Genomic DNA, 23223 nt, shown 5'->3' on the forward strand with positions numbered 1-23223 from the left:
CAATTTTGCATAACTAATCCTGTGAATGATTTTCTACTCCATTTCATAGCAGAGCTTGCAGTGTCTGAGCTTGGACTAAATACACAGGGCAGTTTTGGATATGTCTGAATTTCTGCTGAGCATTTGCATACACTCCTGGGCACTAACTTGAAGTTCATATGGCAAACCATTAGGAGGATACAAACTTTCATCATGTTTCTCATCCAAACAATAATATGGTTCATCCTATGCAAAATGAGTTCATCATGCAAAAATGATTTGGCTATATAGGAATCATTACTGAAATTTCTGCTATTCATAGGTTCTAAAAAATGCCTGACAAGGGAAGTGAGCCACACTGCTTTGTGCTCTCCTTATTCCTACAGAGGAGGCATCCATTGGGGCCCAGCACGGATGTCAGCATCAACCAGTATGTGTTTTGAGTGAGGCACCAGGAAGCACAGTGTTCTGGGACAGTATTTCAGGAAAGCATATGCCAATGTCTGCTGCTGCTGAAAGGCATTGGTATAGTGAATACTGCATCAGGACTTTCCCAATGCACACTGTTTCCCCACACGGTGGATTCTAGTGCAAGGTTACTTTGCATTTTCTCCTTTAGCCTTAATAGTTTTTTTTTCCAGCTAACCCAAGCAGGATTTGAGTTCCCAGTCATCAGCATTCAGGTCTGGTAGCTAGCCTCATGAGTAAGTAATTGAACTTCTTACACAAGGAAGCCATTGGATGATGTCTTCTATTGTAAGGTGTATTTTAACTCTGATATTTTTAGAAGTTACCTTAGATAAACAAGCTTACTTTGGGGCAAGCATGGTAGTTTCTGCTAGGATGATGAATGAGTTAGTGCTTCAAAGCAAATCTGGTGGAAAGGGGCACTTCTCGCTACTGTATTTTGACTTTTTGAACTTGCATTGGAACCTGTTTTGGTGTGCTACTCTGAATGTTGAAATTTCTGCCTCATTGCTGCTATGCTGTCCACTTTGAGTTTGTTTGTAATTGAATGTCAAAACAGATTTGAGTGGGCCTCAATTTAAGGAATAAGGTGGAAGTATGACATTTGCATTCTGTAGTATAGTTCTGATAATCTCACAGGATAGATAACTTTTCTTACAAGAATCTTATGTTCATTTGCTAGAGAGCACTTACTCAAGGTAGTATAAATAACTTGGTTTCTAGAGACAGAGTATTCTAATTTATTTGATATCCCTAGCACATTGGATAACTGCACGGAAGTGGGAACTTTACTTTAAAGCAGCTTCCATAGGGTTATCTGGCCTAGCAAATTTCCTCTCACTCAGGGCCCAGGAGATGTGCATGTTTCCTTTCAAAGTAGAATGACATAATTATGCAGACAAATATCTTCTTCCTTTAATTTCAAATTATGCTTGTTTTCTAGTTTTTAAACCAGTGCTACATTTCCAGCACCATGTCATCTGTAGGTGGGATTATTATAAGCAAGAATTGCCAAAGCATGTAAATATCAAGCATGGCTATTCACACAGTCAGGGGTTGTCTTCCTGAGAGTGCAGCATTGAAAGCTTCTGTTATGTTGCTTTCCTGCAGTGCAAGCATTTTGGATCAGAAGAGGCCTGCCATTTCACTTGTGCTCCAGCTGTTCCCTTCACCCACCACAGGCAAGACTAGTACTTTCATTAATTTTTAATGAGTTCTGTGTATGGAAAGCACAAAAAGAGGTGGTGGAAGATTGTTAGATTGCTTCCAGCATGAAGAAGCTGGGTGAGGTCCCAGAAGGGCCCAGGAAAGTTTTTCACAGCTGCATGAAATGAGGAGCTGCAAGGCTGACTCACTTCTGACTGCTCATTGTGATGGACTAACAACAGGGCAGTGTCTCTGTCCCTGACGCTCTTGTTTCTGAGAGCACTGAGGATTTATGCCTGGTTTTCTAGTTTCCTTTTGTTCTTGCCCTCCTGTTTGCTTCGCTCTTTATTTTCTGTTTTTGATTTTGGACTTACCATCCTTCAGAGACATTTTGCATCTTAAAACTGCCTGGGGTTCAGGGCTCTGACTGATGCCCCCGTGATAGCTGGTCATGGTGTTGATGCAGGTGGTAGTCAGGCAAGCTAAATTCAAAACAGAAACCAATGCCTGGGTTGACCTAACTGTTACACTCCTCATGCAGGAGGAGGTAAAGCTGTGCCTAGTGGAGCCAAAGCAGCAGTGAAAATAGTGTGTGTTCATAAGGACTGGTCTGAGCAGAGTACCTCTACCATGGCAGCAGGCACACGGCATGCATGTGCCCTGCCTACCCTTGGCAGCTCCGGGTGCCCCTTTTCCTGTGGTATATATGCACTAGAGCACTGTGATGTTAATTGTCTTCTGCCAACATCATGTCTCTTCCATCTGACAGAGCCCTCCCAAAACAGGTGTGGATCAATCAGACTGTCCTGACAGTGGGGCTGATCTGTAGGCATCACACTCATGTCCAAAAATTCTTAGATGCTTGGATTCTCTCAGCCTATGCCATATCTGAAGTAAGGCTTGCAGAGCAAGGCTCCTGCTTTGTTTTGAAGTCCTGCTCCAGCTTACAAAGAACTAGTATGCTCATGACAGCAAACCTGAATACCAAGCTGTTCCTGACTAGTTGCACAGCAATTGTCAGAAAGCTTGCTGACAATAGCAAACATTTGCTGGCCTGTGTACAGGAATATTTCAGCTCTGGGCATACAACCAACAGAGCATGTAAGCTTCTGTTTCTTCCATTTTTCACCCTTCTGCTTCAAATAATCTTCAGAGAAAAGGATTCAGAACCTTCATGTCAAAGTACTATACTCAGTGGTCATGAAAAACTGCAGGATAAATGAGATCTGTCTTGTAGCAGGGCTGAGAGGAGCGGGTATTGTTGTTCACATCACTTGTTTCACCCTTAGAATGGAGCAAGCCCTGGAAAAAGTGGCACTGAGCTGGTAAAGATGAAGCAAGTAGCATTTTAAAGTCCCTACCCTCTAATTATGCCTGAGCAGTATTTATAACATCATCTCTCTGGGAAGGGGCTACAATGCCACTGCACTGATTAATGCCATTGTCATGGATGCAACATGATCAGCCTAGCTGGCTTCTTCATCTTGGTGGCAGAGCACAGGTGCTTGGCTCTTATGAGAGGGGATGTTTAGACCTGGCTTCAGGGATGATTTGAATAAGGGAGGGTTTTTGTGACAGGCCTTGGAGGGGAGGAGTTAGGTAAGAGGTAGCAGAGAGGCCTCCTGTGCCTTGCAGCTTGTTCCTGGGACTGTGCCTGTCTTTTGTGCTTGAGCAGCCTGTGTAAGGAGCACACCTGTAATCAGAAGGAGGGGATGTAGTGTGTGGTGTCCATGGGCAAAGGGAGAAAAGTGAGCAAATGAGCACACAGCTATGAAGTGTGTCAAAAATAGACCACTTCCCTATAGCAGCCTGGTGACAACCTGGCTTAAGGTTCAGGTGTTACAGCTAGCAATCAGCTGTGATGCTCAGCGTTGCCAATACCACTAGCTGAGGGATTTGGTCTTTCACTTTTTTTAACTGCACTGTAAAGCTAAAATAGCAGGATAGTATCTGTCCCTTACAGAAGGGGGGGACTTGAGCTAGGAAGAGCTTATGACTGTCTTCGTGGAGATGTTTAAAAAGCAGAATGTAAGCAAATGAAGGGTTAATGAGTCCTGGTGTGCACTGGGTGAATACAAGTGTTTAATGGGGTGGTCTGTACCTAAATTCTCTCCCTTCTGGGGAACATTCCTGACAACCAGAATGGTCCCTGAGGTGCTGAACAGAGCTTCTGGAGCAAGGAGGATGTATCTGTGGTGGAGGAGCACCAGGCTAAAGTACATTTAAAAGAACTGGACAGATGCATTCATGAGTGAGCTAGTTCATGTCACTGCAAGACTACTGGCTTTGAAAGGTCACTGTGACTGGGGAATGTTTCCAAGGGCTGGAAGAAATCAAATGCCACTTTCTTGCCTTTCTTGGAAGTAGGGTTTAGGGAGTACAGGCCAGTTGGCCTCACCCTGATCCCTGGGAAGATGACAGAGCAAATAGTACTGGAAACTATTTCTGAGCATGCTAATAACAGGAAGGTGATCAGGAGTAATCAGTGTGAATTTACAAAGGGGATATGCATAAATAACCTGATTGCCTTCTATGGTGAGATGACCGGTTTGGTAGGTGAGGGGGAAAGCAGTGGATTTTTTTTTTCTTGACCTTATTAAGGCTTTTGACTTTGTCTTCTGTGATGTTTCTATAGACAAACTGATGAAGTACAAATTTAGTAAATGGACAGGGAATTGGAGTTAAAAGCTGTCTGAACTGCTGAGCTCAGAGGGTTGTGATCAGCCTGTAAAGTCTAGCTGGAGGCTAATTGTGAGTGGAATATCCTGGGGATGATATTCCAGCCATTACTGTTTAGTGTTCTTGTTAAAACAGCTGATGAGACACAGTGCACCCTCAGCAATTCTGCAGGTGATGCCAAAGCGGGAAGAGTGGTTGATGCTGGCCTTCCTGCAGTACCCTGAAAAGGCAGTGCTTCGCTGCAGGCAGAGCGCTGTCCTTACCATAACTCAATGCTCTGCTGCTGTTCTAGGAGGCCTACCAGCAACTGAACATAAACCCTTGCATTTCCTGACTTAGGAGATCACTCATGGAGATCAAATCTTACCTCCTGAAATGACAGAGCCCAATGGACAGGCAAATGGCAAGAGCTTGCTCAATCTGTTATTTATATAACCAGTTAAATGTACACGTAAGTCACTTTTCTTAGCATCAGGTACTCACTCTGTAACTGGTATCACTTAGTGTATGTAAAGCGTTGTTCTCCATTTCCCTTCTCAGTTTTAATGGTTGATGTAACTGCAGTTTTGTGAACCGTGGTAACATTCCAATGCAGTTGCTTCTGTATCAAGAGAAGCACTTAGCACTGTTCATGATGCAAATGAGACCAATTGTAGATGTGGACAAGTTGTTTGGTGGTATCACAAAAGGAACAAATATTAAGATAGTTCAGAAGAAAGAAACCCACAGTGTTAATAAATACTTTTTCTGTACAAATGAGGATTCTATTTCAAGTACGGAAATTGCTGCAGAAGGAACCCCACTACCTGAATTTTCATATGGGATAGGTAAAGAGAAATCCCACTATAAAGAGAAGCTGTTCAGATAGTGAGAGGCAGAAAATGGATCCAATAGTTTGCAAACTCACAATCCCTGTAAGGTGATTGCAGAGGTGGGGGATATCTGATTTTACTGAACATGCTCACCTGTGTGGTAGGTGACTCATATGAGCCCTACCAAGCTCTGGGGCTGTTTCTGCCTCTGCTTCATTCAGGATGGAGAATGAGCAACTTTACATAGATAGAAATCTGATTAATATTTGCCATACTGGAGAATTAACACTTACCTGCCACACTCTTTACAGAGTTAGATTTGGCAGGGCACTCACTAGGTGGCTTTGGATCTAAATGAGATGATCATAAATTCAGTGTGAAACTGTTCAAATGGCTTGCCCCTCATAAACTGAAGACAACTGCTTAATTAAAGGAATATCATAGAAAAATGAGATGGAGGGAAATGGTTTTTGTTCTGCCTTGCATCAGGAGTTGATTTAACTCTAATATTACTTTTTTTTTTCCTGTTTTTTTTTTTTTTTGTGTCCTGTAAGAATCCCCACCTCCCCATTTATAGGTTATAGTTATAATCTCTCATTTATAGCTAGTAAGTGCTAGCAGCGTAGTGAAAGAAACTTTCAGTTCTGCAGAAATGGCAAGAACACGTATTTCTGGAATGCTCCACACTCATTTCACTGTGTAGCACAACTGCAACATGAGAGAGGGACAAATGAAGGTGCTTCTAGAAATATAACCTGAGTTAAGTACTCTGGTCAAATCTAGGGACCACAAATGGGACAGCAGATGCAGTGGAAGGGAAAGCAACGAGGGAAAGCCCGTTCTCTAAGCTGTACAGTAATTACAGAGCACAGCAGTACAAGGAGGTATGGAGCTGCTAAGCCTTGCATGGCAACTTTAGTTCCCTGATTTTTCCTGTGCAGAAATTTCAGTGAAGGTGGACTCTGGTGGGCAGGGTTAAGTGTGTACAAGTGTGCTTTAGCTGGTAAATACATCACATAGAACTGGTGACTGATAAAATAGCAAGCAAGCACAGCAATCTCTGGAGAAGAGCAACATGAGCTCCTCTGTTAACTGACTGGCTGAAACAGCAGTTCCGTTGTCATTCCTCCCCCAGCTTAGTGGCTACAAAAACACTGCCTCTCAAACACAAAATGTGCATGAAGGGTAGTGCTTCACAAAATGTGTTATGGTCCTTCTGACAAATGAGTTTAATTCCTTGCAAATTGTCCTGGTTTCAGTTAATTTTGCTCCTAGTAGCTGGTAGGGTGCTATGTTTTGGATTAGGATGAGAAGAGTGCTGATAACATGCTGATGTTTAATTGTTGCAGAGCAGTGCTTACACCAAGCAAAGGACTTCTTAGCTTCTTGCTCTTTCCTGCCAGCAGGCAGGCTGGGGGTGCAGCAGGAGCTGGGAGGGGACAGACCCAGGACAGCTGACCCAAACTGGCCAAAGGGGTATTCCACACCATTTGGGGTCATGCTAAACAATATATAGGGGTGGCTAGCTGGGGTTAGGGGGCTGGCTGCTTGGGGTTAGGCTGGGCATTGGTCAGTGAGTGGTGAGCAATTGCATTGTGCACCATTTGTTTGTACACATTACTAGTAGTAGTACTATTATCACTATTATTATTATTTTCCTGTCTTCATAAACTGTCTCCATCTCAACCCACAAGCTTCATTTTCTTGTTTCTCTCCCCCATCCCAGAGAGGGAGGGGGGAGGGTGAGTGAATGGCTGTGTGGTGCTGAGCTGCTGGCTGGGTTAAACCATAACACAAACGTAAGATAGTCTGCCTTTAGGTAGTGGAGTTGGTTGTGATTGTTCATTGTATTTGTGCAAACTTCTTGATTGTGCCCAACCCTACTGAAGCAATTTATAAACAGGAAACACCAATAGAGCAACCAGTAGCATTTTGCTCAGAGCAACATCTGTGCTCCAAGCTGCTTATTTCAACAAAACTGAACAAATCTGTTGATTTGATAACACTGCGGCAAATAGTAAATCTTGATCAGCATTGCATAGACCCAAGATTAAGCATTTCTGAGTTAAAGACTTCATTAAAGAAAAAATAGGCCTTAATTATCTTGATATAGTGGTGTTAGTGCAGTTACTTTGCAGATTTCACAGACATGACATCATCTTTATTAAATGGTAACTGACAACTGAGGTATGCCAGCCTGAGCTCTTAGCTTCAACAGCCAGGGTTTTCCCAGTCTGCACTCCCACTTTGCTGACCCTTGTAACAGCTTAGGAAAGACTGAAGGTGCACAGAATTAATCACGGCACTGTTTACAATGAAAATATCCTGTAAGCAGACTGTGTTTGAAAAAAACATGGTAATTGACAGACTGCCTAACTAGTAACTATTAAAAAAAAAAAAAGCATAAATACAAAAGAGTTGTACTTAAATACGAATTTTATTGCTAAGAATAATTTTACTATTAATTATTGAGAATGTGTGCATATGAAAAGCAGCATTTATGATAGTGCAAGAACATGAAGGATTTAGGAGAAGGGGAAAAAAATTGCTAAATGCTACTCTTCAGGATATATCTATCAAAGCCATATCATGAGGAGGAAAAGACACAAATGCATTTGAGGAAGAGTTAGGAATTTTTTCCTTTGCTCTATTTGGTTAGCTGGTTCCATCACCTACTGAATCTTCACTGAAGAACAAAGTGAAACCCATGTTGTGTGACATTTAGGGTAGCTCTGTCTAGACACAGCTCAGAATGTTTTTCAGCACCAGAAAAATGCCAGGAATCAGTGCAGTTGCTCTGTGCATAAACACTGCCCACCAACCTCCTCCCTAGTTCATAAGCCTGTACCCTCCCTCTGAAAGAGGGAGTCCTCCTTAGTCCCCCACCTGTAACTAGGAGAAGCTAATAGCTGTTTTCAGATGTAAGACTTTGGGAGGGACACCTGGTTCACCTTTTTTTTTTTTTTTAAAGATGTTTGGGCTTACCAAAGGGCTAAGCATTTTCACCCCTTTTTCAAGAAGAGATCCAGGTCCAGGATTTTTTAGTATGCAAAAAAGCTAGTCACATCTACCTGCATAGACTCAAGACCTCTGTAAGCCCTAACATTTAATTCTGGATAGGCCATAACTGCTGTGGAACAGGTTTTTTTCATCCTTCAGTGGCTGTGGAGTTCCCACAGTTTTATGAAGTATGGGGATCCAGCAAGGAAAGTCTGTGCCTGGGTGCTGTGCAGTTATAACTGGAATCACTGCATCATGAAGAGCATCATTTAGAAACAAGTTTAGGACTACAATTTTCATCAGTTTTGAAAATGATCTTGCCAAACCCACTATCAGTGTAAGCAGCACCAATAACTCTGTCTCTTTCCATTACTATGGTATCAACTATCTGCAGAAGTTGATGTGGCAGTACCTCCAAGACCTGAAATGCATTCTGGCCCTGCTCCTTCAGTTCATGCCTGCATCTACGAAGTATTTCTTATATCATAGCACAGTTTCATACATTTGTTTTCTGACTTCTAAATGCCTGTGCTACTAGGATAGAAAAGGAGCTCACTATTTTGTATAAAGCACCCTCTTGTTACCAAGACTGCATTGGAATTTTCACCTTCAATTTGCAAAACTTTTCCCCTTGAAATGCACTATTTGGTAAGGTGGTATCCTTAATGCTTCAGTTTGAACTTTTAAAATAGTTCATTCCTTGCTTTGATTTTAAACCCAAGAAAAGCCCAAGAATATTCTGTGATCAACAGAATCTTTCGTATGTACTTCACTTGAAGAAATTGATGACCCAGATACAGCTACTTCCTGAAAACACAAGGCATGTTTCCCTGCTATGATCAACAGCTCTTGGTATTAAGAAATAAAAAGGAAAAAACATCTGAGCTGATTCACTTTGTGCTATTCTTTCATGATCCTTATGAAATTCAAAGGAAATTGGAATGATGTTCAGTTGTTTCCACCCCCCCCCAAGCTAAATATCACACAAGGAGGAACAAGAGATGGAGGCGTTCTGCATAGTCAATTATATATGAAAACACAAACTAAACAGCAGTGTAGACCTATATTCAGTTATCTCAAGGCTTAAGAAGGTTAGAAATGTTTGTTTGTGTAGGTTTCAGGCAGTCACCATCCTTCTGAGCTCAGTGCTGCCAGGCCTCCACGAGAAGTTCAGTAGTGTACTCTATCTCCTTTTGGTTTGGGTTATTAGTAGGAAACTTCTACTTTAGTCCTCTCTTGAACCTCCAACAAGTAAAGCCCTCTTACTACACATCATTGGCAGAACATATGCAGCTTTTATTAATCTTTGAAGGGACATGCATGGACATTGATATATGGCTCCAAGCCAAAGCTTCTTGAAAGTTCACAATCCCTGGATTAGGCCCGCTCTTAGTAATGCAACCAAGACAACATATGTTTTTCTTCTGATGATTTCAGTTAATTGGTGTTGGTCCTAAGAGTCAGGAAAACTTAGCGTTTCCCTTGCCTGTTATCCAAACTTGTCTAAGACCTCCATTGCTTAAATACATAGGAAAATGAAAAATGTCAGAGCTTCACCTCTATTCATACAGATGCAAATTCTCATCTACTTTCATCTTTTCTGACATACCTGAAACCCTCTGAACTTTGAGGAAATAAATTTACTTCTGAATGAAAGCATAAAAAGAAGAAAGCCTTAACATTACAACAGTATGATTACAGGAAGCTGAAAGTGAAAGTATAAAAATAAGTCCTCTTACTATACAGAATTCAACTTGGGCACCCTGCCTCTTTTTACTTCATTAAGAAAGGTGCATTTCTTCTCAGCTTTCCTTCCTCTGCCAAGCACAGCTCAGCATGGATTAGAACAGGATAATGAAACACACTACAACACACAATGGTTGTACTCTGGGTTTCAGTTCATAGCACAGCAGCCTGCAGGAGCACATTGTGTATGGAACCAGCTGCAAAACCATAAACAGACACGTAGGTTCCTTGGAGTGTTTTCCTTAAGTCATGGAAGCAAAGAAGAAACCTGTTATAGGTGAGAGGTACTGTGCATAGAACAAACCCAGTCTCAGCTGTGCTCAAACCTAGTTGCAAATCATGAACCTGATTCAGGAAGCCTTGGAGGCTGTGGAGAAGCAGATGCTATCCCAGTTGTGGCACAGCAGCTGATACCAAAGTGCCTGTCTGCACTTGTGCTGTTTGTGTCTCTTCTCTCTTGACTATTACTGCATGCAGAGGGAAAAATGGCAGGGCTGACAAGGCAAGGGTTGTTCAAGTTAGCTCTCCTCCTGCAGAGACAGCAATGTCATCATGAGCAGAGAGATCAGGCAATGGCTTCTTCCTCAGTGTGGTGGTTACAGCATCTGATGAGACTGACTGCTACAGACAAGGAGAACAACTTGCAAAACTAGAGATCCATTGCTTCAATTTGAACAGAGGGGAGTGATTCAGGATAAAGAGTGAGCTGGAACACCACATACTGGTCTTCCTTGCCACTGGTCATTCATATTTCTGGGAGAATAAAAATGGAGGACTGCTACTGCTTCTTAGCAGTTTGCTTTATATATTTTCAGACAACTTTGCCTAGATGGTGTCAAAGACAAGTATAGGACTCCATTTAAGAAAACACACTACCATCTGCAGGCAAGTTTTAAAGCAGAAAGTCCTTAAGCATGGCAGATTGCCTAATGCCAAGGACTTGGAGCTGAGCTGTATGCTTGTGTGGGGAATGTTCAGAAACCAGTAATGTATATATATGCTGATTCAGGGCTCCTATAAGCCTTCTATTTGGCCTGGATTTTAGATCCCCCCAAAAATATCCTTCTACAATGTTTATGTTAAGTCAGTTCATTAAGCTACTGACTGCTAGTGTGTTACATTGGTGCTCATATTGATCCTTATCACTACAGATCCTACCACACCAGAACAGAGTTCAATACATCTTCTCTAACTGCTTAACTAAATAGTGCCTTTAAACTCCCCTTTGGACAGTTAAGAATCAGTTATTAAGATGCTGCTACTGAAAAATAACTATTGCATTTTAAAAGTTGAACAGTAAACAACATTGCCAATAGATTATTGCACACAAAAGTTTTTGGAACTACAAAGATTAGGAATGGGTAGTCTAGAAGACCCAGAATAATGATCCCAGAGCCATTCCAGTCGCTGCTCCAGCAAGCATGCTGAGTGCAAGGTCTCCATCGCTGTCACGGTACCGCTCTCGAATAATGACATGGTTTGCAGGGGGTTGGCCGTAAGGTCCTAGGTAATAAGAGATTGTTAGGAGGAAGGCAAAAGAAATGTAGATCATAATGTCATGCATTGGGATTTCAAAACGTGACCGTTGCTTTACCCTGTTCCTTCTGTTGAACGCTATGATGATGTCAGCTACAAAGGTAGAATACATCTCTGCTTTGGATTCAGCCTCCGTAATTAAAAAAAAAAAAAAAAAAAAAATTACAGAAGCCTAGCAGCACTCCTAGCCTCATAAGAAGTCAAATCTTACAGAGAAGTTCATAACAAAAGTAAAATTGAACATTGTCCTGCATTTATTTTAGTTAAGCCTATGAATTACTTGTATCATTCCATCAAACAAATGGTGGGTTTCTTATGCTGGGAATAGATCTAAAAATTGATTCAAACTTGGAGTTAAGGCAAATAGTAAAGTTTCAAAAAAAATTTAGCTTTTAAGCCAGTTGTTTGCCAATAAAAAAAAAAAAAAGAATTATTTACTCTATAATTGCTCCTTAATGCTTCAATTCAGCCTTCTACAGTCTTCTACAGTGGTCCCTTGTATGGTGATGGCTGCCACATCTTTCATGAAGATTGGCCCAGTAGTAAGGGGTTAACCTAAGACTCAAGAAAATACCCATTGACCCCTGCTCTGCAACAAAGTTGTTTAAATTCTGCCTGTCATAAGTTTTATGACTTAGCTCCTATCTGCAAAGCAAATGTAACAGTATTGCTTTCTTTTTCAGACATTTCAGGAAGATTCAGTATTTTCAAAGATACTGTAGTGGTTTTTGAAACATACTGCAGTAGTCTAACTCAAATTGTAAAGCCTCTCACTGACTCAACAATGCATGGCTAAGCACTCAAACTGGAGCTGATAGCACTGGGAACCTCATGAGAAGGATTATCTCAGTTCAGAGAATGAAACAAGCAAGGAAGCTGAAGATACAGGGGTTAAGTTAGTTGATAGGACTGAACTTGACCCTGTAAGATTTAGTTGCAGTAACTCTAGTGAAGGGAAACACCAAGGCTTGGTTGCTATCCCCAAACCATAACTAGTACCTTAACACACCAACCTTTCAAACTGTTTAGGAGAGTTACTGTTTCTGGCTGTATTTTTATCAGACAGACTTCTGTGACTTGATTTCCAAGGCACGCTGGTAGTTGTTAAAAATGGTTCTTCAGACTTTCATCAAGCTGGTGCTTTTTAGTTGCTGAGAACCAACAGAACTCTCTTTCCTCTGTATGTTTGTACATGACCTCTATCTTAGCACTCCTATAACTTACAGGAGGAAAAGCTTTAAGAGCTCTTGACTGGTACACATCCCTTGTCACAAAAAAAAAAAAAAAGTGGAAAAGAATAGATTCTTGTTTGAGGAGCCAATCATAAACACTCACTTAGTAAATTACATCATCTGATTTATATTACCCATGTTACCCTAAGCCCCTGATTCTGTAGGACTGGGGTTCTCTATGCAAAGTTAATCCTAAATTAAGGTTACTTAGCTAAAAGCACACCCTAAAATTGTAGTCTCTTTCTCTTTTATGGAGACTGAAAGCTACACAAACCTAAACAGTAATAGAAGACTTCGCAAGGCTGAATGTACCCTCTTACAGCAATTCCAGCATGCAGAAAAGGAACAAGCTAATACCATGCTTTGGGAGTGGATTTACCTTTGGAATATTTTCATTTAATTCTGGGGTAATAGCTAGATATCAGCATTGGTAAAAATTAAACTACAGTTAAGAGCATCAAATGAATCGCAATTTCCATCTATGCCCAGTACAGAGTACTGAGCTAATTTTCCTCTAACTCTCCTATCTTTCCTTAGAAAATGTGCTGACTGTTATAGTTAGAGTTGTGTGTGCTTTGAAAAGATTTTGTTTATTTAATATAATTTATTAGTAGTAGTATAGTATTAGTAGTAGTAGTATAACTTAGTATAAATTACTAAAGTAATTTAAATACACTGGGGTCACATAAGATTAAATCACTTAAATTCCATTGTGCTCAATTTGCTGTGGAAGGGTGAGGGCACTCTGGTACCAGTTACAAGTTAGGTTTCTTTCTATCACTGTTGTGCAGGAGTGGCAGGTGGTAAAGGAAATTGAAAGTTACATCTGATCCCAGCCTCATGTGCCAATTACTTGGTCTTCTCTAATGTTAAGGGGATGAAGCTGCTTGGTGAATGTGGGGGATATGGTTGATACTGATTACCTTGGTATGGGTACTGGTAGGGAACAGCATAGGCTTGTCCATTGGAGGCATAGAAGACTTGAGGACCCGTAGCAGGATATGCGCCATTGTACTGACTGTAGCCATAAACCTGGTGAAATAATGTCCAAAATGTTTATTACAAGAGTATTCTTTGTCACATATCCATTGGTGTACTTTGTTCAATTCTCCCTCGTTCCTAATGCAGTTCAGTGTTCACTAAAATACCTGGTATGTACTGATCTAGACTACTCCCTGGAAAGGATTCAGAACAGCTTCCTGGAAAAAAAAAAATAAATGCTACTAAGCAGTACTCACTTCTCACCCCTAGCTTCCTCCTCTCTGCCTGCATGCCAATAACAGCTCTCTGGAGAGCTCAGAAGTGTCAGGTAGGCAACAGCTGATCCCAAAAAATCTCCAAACAGCTTTCCCCTAGCACACAGCAAGTAAACATTGGATTCATGATTCAAGCCTTATATTTTGAAAGCAATTTTTTTTTCTGAAAAAGAAAGCCCAGTGTTAGCCCAGAGCTAATATAGCTCCCAGTACCACATCTATTTCTTAACAATGGCTGCAGCAGAGCAGCGCAACAAGAAATAATCCCCAAAACTGCACCTTTGTCAGAACAACCAGCAGTGTGTATTGGTACAGCCCCCATTCTGTTCCTTTTCCAATGCAGAACAACTGTGCATCCAGGAGCTAGAGCTGATTTATTGCTATGACATCCTGTATACAGCAAAGTCTTCATGTGGTACAAATGACAGCTCCAGTCATTAAATCCTATTTTTAAAACCCCTGATTTTATATCCTTCCAGTGCTTACACAATTTGAAAGTGTGGGCACACCGCCTTATACTAGAGACTGCATAGCCAAGATTTTTCCAGATTAACCAAATAACTTCCCTGTCTCTAGGTAGCTTAATTTTCTAAGTTCACTGTGCATCCATCCCTTTATGTATCTCCCAGCCACATCTGTCTGACTCCTTTCATTGGAAATCCATCTCAAATAGGAGTGACAATATTTTGCTAGTGCCTCACTCCCACCATCCATTTGTACAAACCTTAAAGCAGGATCTGACAGTGAAACACAGCACTTTGGGAGTACAGTTTGAGTGCCTAAAGGATGGCTGTTTCTGCTACTCCATTATTTTAGTGCTTCCTGACTGCAACTCTTACCTCAGGTGATGGTGTAGCATAAGCTGTATAGGGAGGAGGGGCTGAGGAGATGGCTGTCTCATCATACATCACGTCAGATCCCACGTAGCCCTAAATACCACGGAAAGATAGCAGTTAACACCTTTCCCTACAGCCACACAACTAGAGTAGCAAGAGGATTAAAGCTTAATGACCCCAAGAATAACATTTAGATGTGCTGCATGTTAAGAAAGCAGAGTGCCTTATAAAGCTCTGCAATGAGAAACTACTTGGAGAGCAGACCTGGGAAATCACAAATCCTGATCAACCACAGGAAAGAGCTGAACAGTTTCTTAAATTTCTTAACCGTATGTGTGCATGCAAGCACATAGACTCACTCCCTCTTTTCATCATTTCAGTTTTAGAAGTTGTTCTAGTATTCATCCTCAGTTTACAGATAAAAAAACATCTTCATAACTAAGCTAACTGCTTCCTGGCACCCTAGAGCAATTACACCAAGTGCTGCAAGTGCAAATAAGGAAACCTGTGATAGGTGCCAGTAGGACCTGCACCTTCTAGCAGAACTTAGCCACCTGTCACTTTATGGCCATGAGGAGACTGAAAATAGATGCAGTAAGAGGGGTTTAAATCTAGGGATTTGGGTGGTGTTGTTTTTTTAAGGGATTTTCCTTTCAAATGCCAGCTGTAATTTTGGCCCTTTTTGAAGGCAGTCATGAGGCAAAGGTGACAGCTTACCTGAATCTTCAAGGAGCTCTCTAAAGATGATTAAGATTTGTCACAATAGCCTTGTATTCTTATCCTTAATATCAGAAGTCTACAATGATGATCTTAGAGGCTGAAAAAGTTGTATAATCCTTCTTGGTGTATCTGCACTCCCTTCCAAGCACCTCTTGCTCTCTGCCAAGAGTCATCCCACAATGTAGTGGATCTTACATTAAAAGACTAGCTTCTTGTTTAGGTCAAAAGTGTCTCACACTTGTAGTAAGCTTCCTTTAGCAGTTGGTAGGCAACAGATAGTAGGAGTGGAAAATGCACTTTTGCTGGTTCACACGCAGCCTCAGTGCCCGCTTTCTTTAGAGACTGATTTCCCAAACATTCACATCCACCCAGAGAAATCACTTTCTGAAATCATTCACTTTCACCCAGAACGTATTTGCCTGGCTTTGGTTACAAGGTTGACATGTGCTGGTAATCGAGAAGATCATGCTTCTCCCCACCCACAAACCTTACATCATGCTCATGACCCTGTTCTTCTCTAGCAGAGAAGGATGGAACATCAAAGGACATCAAAGGCCAGCTGATGGACTACAGATATCACTGACAAGCTTCTTCTCTATCATTATGAAGTCTAGGTAGTACACTTACTGTATGTGTTCTGGCATCCTGAAGAGCAATTTTCCATGCCCTGTGGAAAAAATGTTGTTTAGTGGAACACTGATAAAAAATTATGCCACTTTAAGACTATAAAAAAATAAGGTTGGCAAATACAGGTACTGCAGGAGCAGAGTTTAAGGTGAAAGCCTAATGGTGCACTAAAATGCATGCATCAAAGTGTTACACCAAGACTGAAAAATAATTATTTCCTTTGCAAAGCTGAGATGGAGTGAGAAGGAACAAGAAAAGGATCATGTGAAGGAATGTATTTGAAGATCTTCACTGCAGGCACACTCAGAATAAGGAATAGAAATTCTTCTCCTGCCTGAACAACTGCTTCTGTCCTGACTAGAGGGTGTAGGCCTAGACACTATGACAGTTTGAACAGAAGGTACACAGACTTCACACAGATTCTCCCATGCTATATGGCTGGGAGCATGCACAATGCGTACTTGGCAAACACGGCTGATAGATGTTATCCAACTACACATAGCTAAGCTCAGCTGAGAGCTCACAATATTGGAGTGTTCTTCTTTTCAGTGACTGGGAGGTCCTTGGACCATGCAGGGTTATGTACTACTTTAAGAAAGGGAGAGGGGAAAAAAAATCTGTTCAGCGTGTTTTGCATTAACCGTATTAATGAGATGCATTTACTCCTCCTTATCCTTCAGTGTTTTCAGTGACTTGCAGTTAGTTTGCAAGAACTACACCTACATGAGTTAGGCAACTTACAGGAGAGCTATGTTTTTTTATATAACTGAAAGCCTGCTTGAAAATTTTCTTGAAACACGTCTCTGAAAGTCTGAAGGAAGGATAATATCTAAGGGGAGAGAGAAGAACAGATAAAAGGAGGAAGAGGCAGCAACACCAATACCCTTTGACCAACTTACAGGCAGTCATCTGCACTTTCTGCACAGAGGTTGACTGTCTTTCCATCACGACAAACAATCTGCAGTAAACAGTCCCTCTGCTTCCCCTCTGGAGGCTGGAAATCTGAGTCAGAAAAAAAATAATGAGTAAGGAAGTATCTGGAAGTAACCAGAATTTCATGATCTCATTTACAAGAAAGGAGATAGTTTATGCAAAACTCTGGACAAAATACATTATGGCCTGTTATAGCTGCTTTCCATGACATCAGAACAACTGACATAAAGAAATAACCTGCTCTTACTCTTTAGAATATGTTCTGAAGGTAACTAGCTCTGAAGATTGATCTTAATAAATGCAAGTGTCTTATAGCAGAACCAATCTGTACTCAGCAGTAAATGCTCTCCAACACTTGTGTCCTTCAGTGATGCAGCATCAAGTGGAGTACTAACAAATGCTAGAAGTGAACTTAGTAATGCTTGAAAAAAAAATCTGCTGAGGTTTCCCATTTTGAGTCCTGCCTCTCCCTCCAGCCAGCACCATAATTTCACCAGTAGCACTCTATGATTAGACACAAAAGTCTACTGCAAATATCCTGTTCATATCCTGTTCCACAGTCATAGAAGGAAGTAGCAAACACTCATGGTGACATCATGCCATGGACATCTACAAGGGAATTTCATAGCTGGGGAGTTCTTGTGGTTGTTTTTTTTCTTTAACAGCAAGGCTTCTCACTTCATGGGCATGTTTACTTCTGATCAAGTGGTATTATAACTGCAGGCACTGAAGTTGGAAAGAATCTCTCAAATCCTGAAGGTTTCTTTCTTACCTCGACATTCATTCCCCACTCTGAGGTTGATGCAATGGATTCGCATGTGGATTTTATCTTCTATATCATGACGATTCTGATCATCATAGAATATTAAACGGCCATCAGACCATAGGTCAAACCAGTTCTTCTTCCAGCGCCGTAAAATAGTACCTTTAAAATAAGATAGTCACTTTTGAGGGCACATACTAGAGAGTATTTGTGTCCTAGATTTAATAAAAATAAAGATATCCTTCCCAGCTGCCCCGGTGGACAAAGGCACTCTTAGGCTCCAGGCAAAATCCTGTCCTACAACATCCCTGTATCCCTGTTTTAGAACATTACAAAATTGGTTTCCATATTTTATCTACTACTCTGTCACAACAGAGTTTATTCTAAGGGCTATAACTCGGTGCTTTAGTTCTAATTTGCTGCAAGAACAAGCAGAGGGCATGACTAATTGAAGACATGAATGTAAGGTGTCAGGTAAAGTTTCCAAGTATCCACTTATTTAACATTAATTACAGAGCAGCATCTGAAGCTGAAGGCCAATCAGATACCTCTGATGTAGTATATAGTTTCCTACTAGTATACCCAAAAGGGCACATGGATATGCTGTTATGGCAGGCCACTTAGGGGAGTGTCCTATAGTTTAAGAAAAACAAACAAACAAACCCACAGACCTAGCAACTCTTTTTAAGAAATTAGTCAGAGGGGGGAGAAGAGGAGGTAAGAGGCCCATGACTTACTTTGCCGGAACAGCCAGCCACTCTTCACAAATGCCATTGTTACTTTATCTGGCAGACAGAAGAGGAAGATGGGGGTGAGCAGTCAGTATTTCACAATATCTGAGAAAGAGGCACGTCAAGTTAGAATATCATGGTTTACTCCACTAATATTGCAGATAGAGAAGGTAGATCTCTACTGAAGATATTTACCAAGGCCTAACTAGTATTCTAGGACTCAGCAAGTGTGATTGTAGCAATCCAGTGAGACTATCAGAGGCCACTCTTAAGTTTAACTGGAAATGCACAAGTTTATGATTACAGCTGTTGCAACTTGGAGAAGAGTCAGACTGGTGACTGCTGCTTGACTCACCATCACCAGTTGCTTTCAAAGTTGTTCCCTTGACCTGCACTCCCTTTACTCTGCAGTGTCAAGTGACCAAGCAAACTCACTTCCTCCATCCTTTTCTCCCTCCCTTTTTCTGAACTTTTCTTCCTTTTTTTTTTCTCATTCGCTGACTGGAAGTCTCACCAAAACAAAAGCTGACACTGTTTAAACAGGAAGGAGAAAGCTGATTTTATGACGTATGGCCTACCAAAAAAGGAATGGCTGAAAGTGGGGGAGAAAGGAAAGAGAGTTTTGTTATCTTTTCATAAATATAATGTTAGTAAGCATCTGCTTATTTTCTGATAGATGTATATATGCAATATATTGTGTATTACTTGTACTGTGTCCGTTTCACAGTTGCCCTTACTGGGCAAATATTGTAGCATACAACTAAAGATTATAGCTATCAGGACTTCATACTGAAAGAACGCCACATCCAGCACAGGCTTGGGTCTGACAAGTAAGAACCATGTGCAGCTAAAGTTTAAACTCCAAGACAAACTTTAGAAGGCTTTTTTATTTGCTTGCTGGGAAAACAAACATTTAGCTGACAGTCTAAGGAAAGGGAGCATGAAACTCCTATCCTATTTTAATCCTGGTCACCAACCAGGTCCTGCTTTGAGATACAAGCATCCTGTTGTCACTGGGCTACAGAGGGAGGGGAGACCTCATCATGGTCTACAGCTTCCTCACAAGCGGGAGTGGAGGGGCAGGTGCCAATCTATTCCCTGTAGTGACCAGCGATGGCACTGAAGGGAATGGTGTCAAGCTGTGATAGGGGAGGTTCAGGCTGGCCATCAGGAAGAGGTTCCTCACTGAGAGGGTGGTCATGGACTGGAACAGGCTCCCTAGGGACACAGTCACAGCACCAAGCCTGTCAAAATTTAAGAAGTGTTTGGACTGTGCTCTCAGTCATATGGTCTGAATTTTTGGGTAGACCTGTGTGGAGCCAGGAGTTGGACTCAGTGATCCTGGTGGGTCCCTTCCAACTAGGGATGACACTATTAAAACACCATAGAATCATAGGAAAGAGCCAGTGAAGAACTTGCATGACCTCCTGTTCTGCTGCAAGCAGTAGGCCCTTGAGTGTTTGTAGCTGCCTTTAAACGTAGTCTGTTACACAACAGCATAATTAGATTTAACTTAGACACATGAAGGGGAAGAAATGAAGAAAAACCCCCTCTCTGTGGACAGATCAAGTTTTGCCTGTGATTACTGGATGCCTCACAATCAAAGTCTCACAGTACAGAATGTCTCACAGCCAGCTGGGGATACAACAGCAAGAGGCTTCAGCAGCTGTACAGCATTTGCATGCCATCTCAGAGGCAAGAACGACGTTCTCCCAACACAGAGCTTAAAACTCCTGCTCTGGATAGCGAGCAATGAATCACACAGAACAATCTGTCAGCACTAATGTAGGAGGTGTAAAAACAATTAGATATTCTTCTCTGGTCCTTTTTTAAGCACAAGCACTCACTTAAGCCCAACACAGCATTCACGTTCGACCCACATTATGTTTAAAAGTATTTCCAGAGCCAGAAGACCACCTGGCAAGATCAGCTGCAACTGTGCCGTGTTTGCTTGTTAAGCTAGCTCAGCGCAGAAAGTGGTACTGAAATACTGCTAAATCAGTTCCTTTTGTCACAAACCTCGGCAGAAGTTCCTTGGTGACTGAAATCGAAAAGCAGGAACGCCCTAAGCTGAACACAAGGGTAAACACGGGGAAGGCGTGGGGCTGTTTGTTCTCTCCCGGCACATCACGTGGAGCATCCCACAGCTCGCTTCGGCCGACTTCTTATTCTCAAACGCGGGCAGCTGATGGCAAAAGTGAACTCCAGAACAAACCGAGTGCTCCCTGCGACTTGTGGCTGCCGGAGCGCTTTGTATTAACGCCATCGAGGTAGCAGCAGGCCTGGGTGCCCGCAGACGGAGGTGTTCGGCCACACAACCCTCAGGGCACAGCCAGGCACCGGGCAGCACCCACAGCCGCTCCCTGCCTCGCCGTTACCGCTCCCAAAGCAGCCGAGCGCCTACAGCAAGCGCCAGGCCCGGCAGAGCGGTCAGAAGCCGCCCTACAGCTCCCGGCTTTAAAGCAAAGCGCCTTTCCCACTTCTGGAACTTTCCGGCTCCGCGCGGGCCGGTTTCTCCCTGCCGAGAGCCGCGCATCTCGGCCGCGAGCCCCTTCACCCCTCAGCGCCGCCCGCCTCGGCCCGCCCCCCGCGGGGCAGCAGCGCCCCGAGCCGCCCGCCGGGGGCTGCGGGACCCCCCCCACACCCCCAGCAGCCGCCCCGAGCGGCCCCCGCCGCCTCACCTCCTGCTGCCACCGCCGCTCCCGGCCGGCCCTGCCTGACGTCAGCCCGCCGCGCTGCACCGCCCCGGCACCGCCAGGCCCCGGCCCGGCCCCGCAGCCGTCACCGGCAGAGCCCGGGCCTGGCCGCTGGGTGCCGGGCGCCTCAGCGTGTGCACAGCGCGGCCGTGCTCGCTCGAAACGGTCTTCGTGGGCTGAAGGAGCACGCACAGTGTCACTAACTAGTTAATTCCACAACTGGGATTTGCGTTTCTAACCCCAAACATTCCAAATTGTTACATTTTAAAAATAATTAATATAAAAAGTAATGTAAACGGCTAGGGAGCCAGGTGTAATATTTCTTCTGGATGATGGAGCTTCCTTTCAGAACTTCCCCCAGACTCATCCTGCTAAGACACAAGGGAATGTGGCTCCTGGAATGTGGCTCCTATCATTGCCCCAAGTAGAAGGAAGATAAAACCCACATCATTCGTAGGTTGGTTTCAGCCAAAAGACTGAATGATACAGAAGTAATGTTTGTCATAGATAAAATTTCACTTGGTCTGTCAACAACCTGCTAGAGTTTCTCCCTCCCATCTATGTTCTCTTCTGGAACACAACAGCAATTCTAACACGGAATCACACAGAAGGGCTGTGACAGTAATAGCAGTTTGTGGCTGCCAGCTATCCCATTCTTTGATGTGTCTTTGAAGTACCATAAAAGCAGTAAAGGCAGAACAGGAGGGATAAAGGTGACTTGCGGAAAACAGACTCCACAATCAGTAAGATTGTACAGTAGCTATGTTTATTCAGCGCTGGGCAGCACAGGGGGTAGTCCCGCCAAAGTCATGTGCACCTGACACAGCAACCTGCCTTGGTTATATGCAGTAATGAGTTACATATGCATGAAGTTTCACAATATGCCTATACATATTCATAACCTGTCCCTGCTTTGTATTAAAATTAGTTCCAAGGAGTTGTTTCCATAAACTCCTCCCATCTGCACTTATGCAGTGTCTCCTGGTGGTGGTCTTTGGGGGTCGTGGGGTTGAAGGTTGATGACTCTTCCTCGTCACCACTAGTTGACCTCTTTCTTGTCTTTGCGCAGACTCAGTTGCTCTTTGGCTCTTGTCCATCCGCAGGACCAGTTTCTGCCAGTTTCTTAGGATAGGCTCACACTCTTATTAGGAGACTGACCTTGGTAAGGGGCCCAAAGCTTCTTGCTTTAGTTAATTTGCACAATGCACCATAGTTAGCAAAGACACTAAGCAGCATCCTAGTTTAATGCTGTCAGTGCTCTGTCTCTACTTGATAAGATTCTCCTAACTCCCTCTCTCAAAGGGAGATCTTCTACCTATAAATAGAACTGCAGGTTTCAGAACAAATGAGTAAATAAGAGTTGTGTGGAGTAAATTCTGCAGCAAATTCATTTTTGTTCATGTAGGAGGCTTTTCTCTCAGGCTAAAACCATTTGCCTTTAGTTGATGAAAAAGTATTTCTTTAGACTGGGGGAGTGAGCAGCTTTCTTCCAGAAAGAAAAACACTCCTCTTGAGTTTTTTGGAGCATCAAAAGATCCTATCATTGGAGTACAGTCGCCATGGGACAGCTTCCTTTTTGGTATGTGTTCAGTGTTGTCTGTCCAGGTTTGTCTAAAACTTTGGTTAGATTAGTTTTAAATTTATTTTTAAATTCATTGAGAAACTATCATGGTGGTTCCAGAATGAATTACCTCTACAGCCACAGAAGAACGTCAGGAGTTTGTACAGCAGCTGTTTGGAGCCATGTCCTGTGCTGTGTTGACCTTGGAAGCCCAATTAGGGCTATGAACACAGATGCAGGAACCACCAGATTTTCAGTTTGCCAGAAACTTTAGCATATATTGGAAACCCATACAAATATATGTCAGTCTTATCATCCCAGTAAAACCTGAAGTGTTTTGAATTAAATGTGTAGGGTTCTGCATTTGCAGATAAAACTTACATCAGGGCATTTCTAACTAGCTGTGCTGCAGAGCCGAGGGTCTGAGTCTTTGTACCTAGAGCAAAAGAACTGGAAGATTTAGCTGAATGTTTTGTCTGAATGTGAACAGACAAAAAAGTGT

At 42.5% G+C, this 23223-nt stretch overlaps 2 protein-coding genes across 11 annotated transcripts in view; one reads left to right on the forward strand and one right to left on the reverse strand.

The window, feature by feature from the left end:
* The window catches only part of FAM168B (family with sequence similarity 168 member B), a 66045-nt gene that overhangs the window by 2440 nt on the left and 40382 nt on the right, over nucleotides 1-23223 (forward strand). The window lies entirely within an intron of this gene.
* PLEKHB2 (pleckstrin homology domain containing B2) lies at nucleotides 9360-21212 on the reverse strand. Of its 10 annotated transcripts, none has more exons than XM_084529971.1 (9): nucleotides 21146-21177; nucleotides 18471-18569; nucleotides 17743-17895; nucleotides 16937-17039; nucleotides 16038-16077; nucleotides 14694-14783; nucleotides 13522-13630; nucleotides 11177-11333; nucleotides 9360-10360 (listed from the first exon to the last, which is right to left on the reverse strand). In XM_084529971.1, exons 2-8 carry the CDS (start codon nucleotides 18505-18507, stop codon nucleotides 11197-11199), a joined length of 669 nt encoding a protein of 222 aa, XP_084386097.1. In that variant the 5' UTR covers nucleotides 18508-18569; nucleotides 21146-21177; the 3' UTR covers nucleotides 9360-10360; nucleotides 11177-11196. The 10 variants fall into 10 exon arrangements, with proteins under 10 accessions (XP_084386097.1, XP_084386091.1, XP_084386098.1 ...); XM_084529965.1 differs by adding an exon at nucleotides 18900-18995 and having other exon boundaries at nucleotides 9360-11333; XM_084529972.1 differs by lacking the exon at nucleotides 21146-21177 and adding an exon at nucleotides 20484-20976.

The sequence above is a fragment of the Aythya ferina genome (genome assembly GCF_964211825.1).
Source record: "Aythya ferina genome assembly, chromosome: 9".
Taxonomy (NCBI): Eukaryota; Metazoa; Chordata; class Aves; order Anseriformes; family Anatidae; genus Aythya; species Aythya ferina.

What these genes read in the sequence shown, in the direction of transcription:
- PLEKHB2 (XM_084529963.1), bottom strand. Translation starts at nt 18,507, where the DNA reads ATGGCATTTGTGAAGAGTGGCTGGCTGTTCCGGCAAA. An exon ending in AGTGGGGAATGAATGTCGAG is followed by an intron (nt 17,040 to 17,742) that starts GTAAGAAAGAAA and finishes TTTCTGACTCAG; the next exon opens with ATTTCCAGCCTCCAGAGGGG. An exon ending in GAAAGTGCAGATGACTGCCT is followed by an intron (nt 16,078 to 16,936) that starts GTAAGTTGGTCA and finishes TTTTTTCCACAG; the next exon opens with GGCATGGAAAATTGCTCTTC.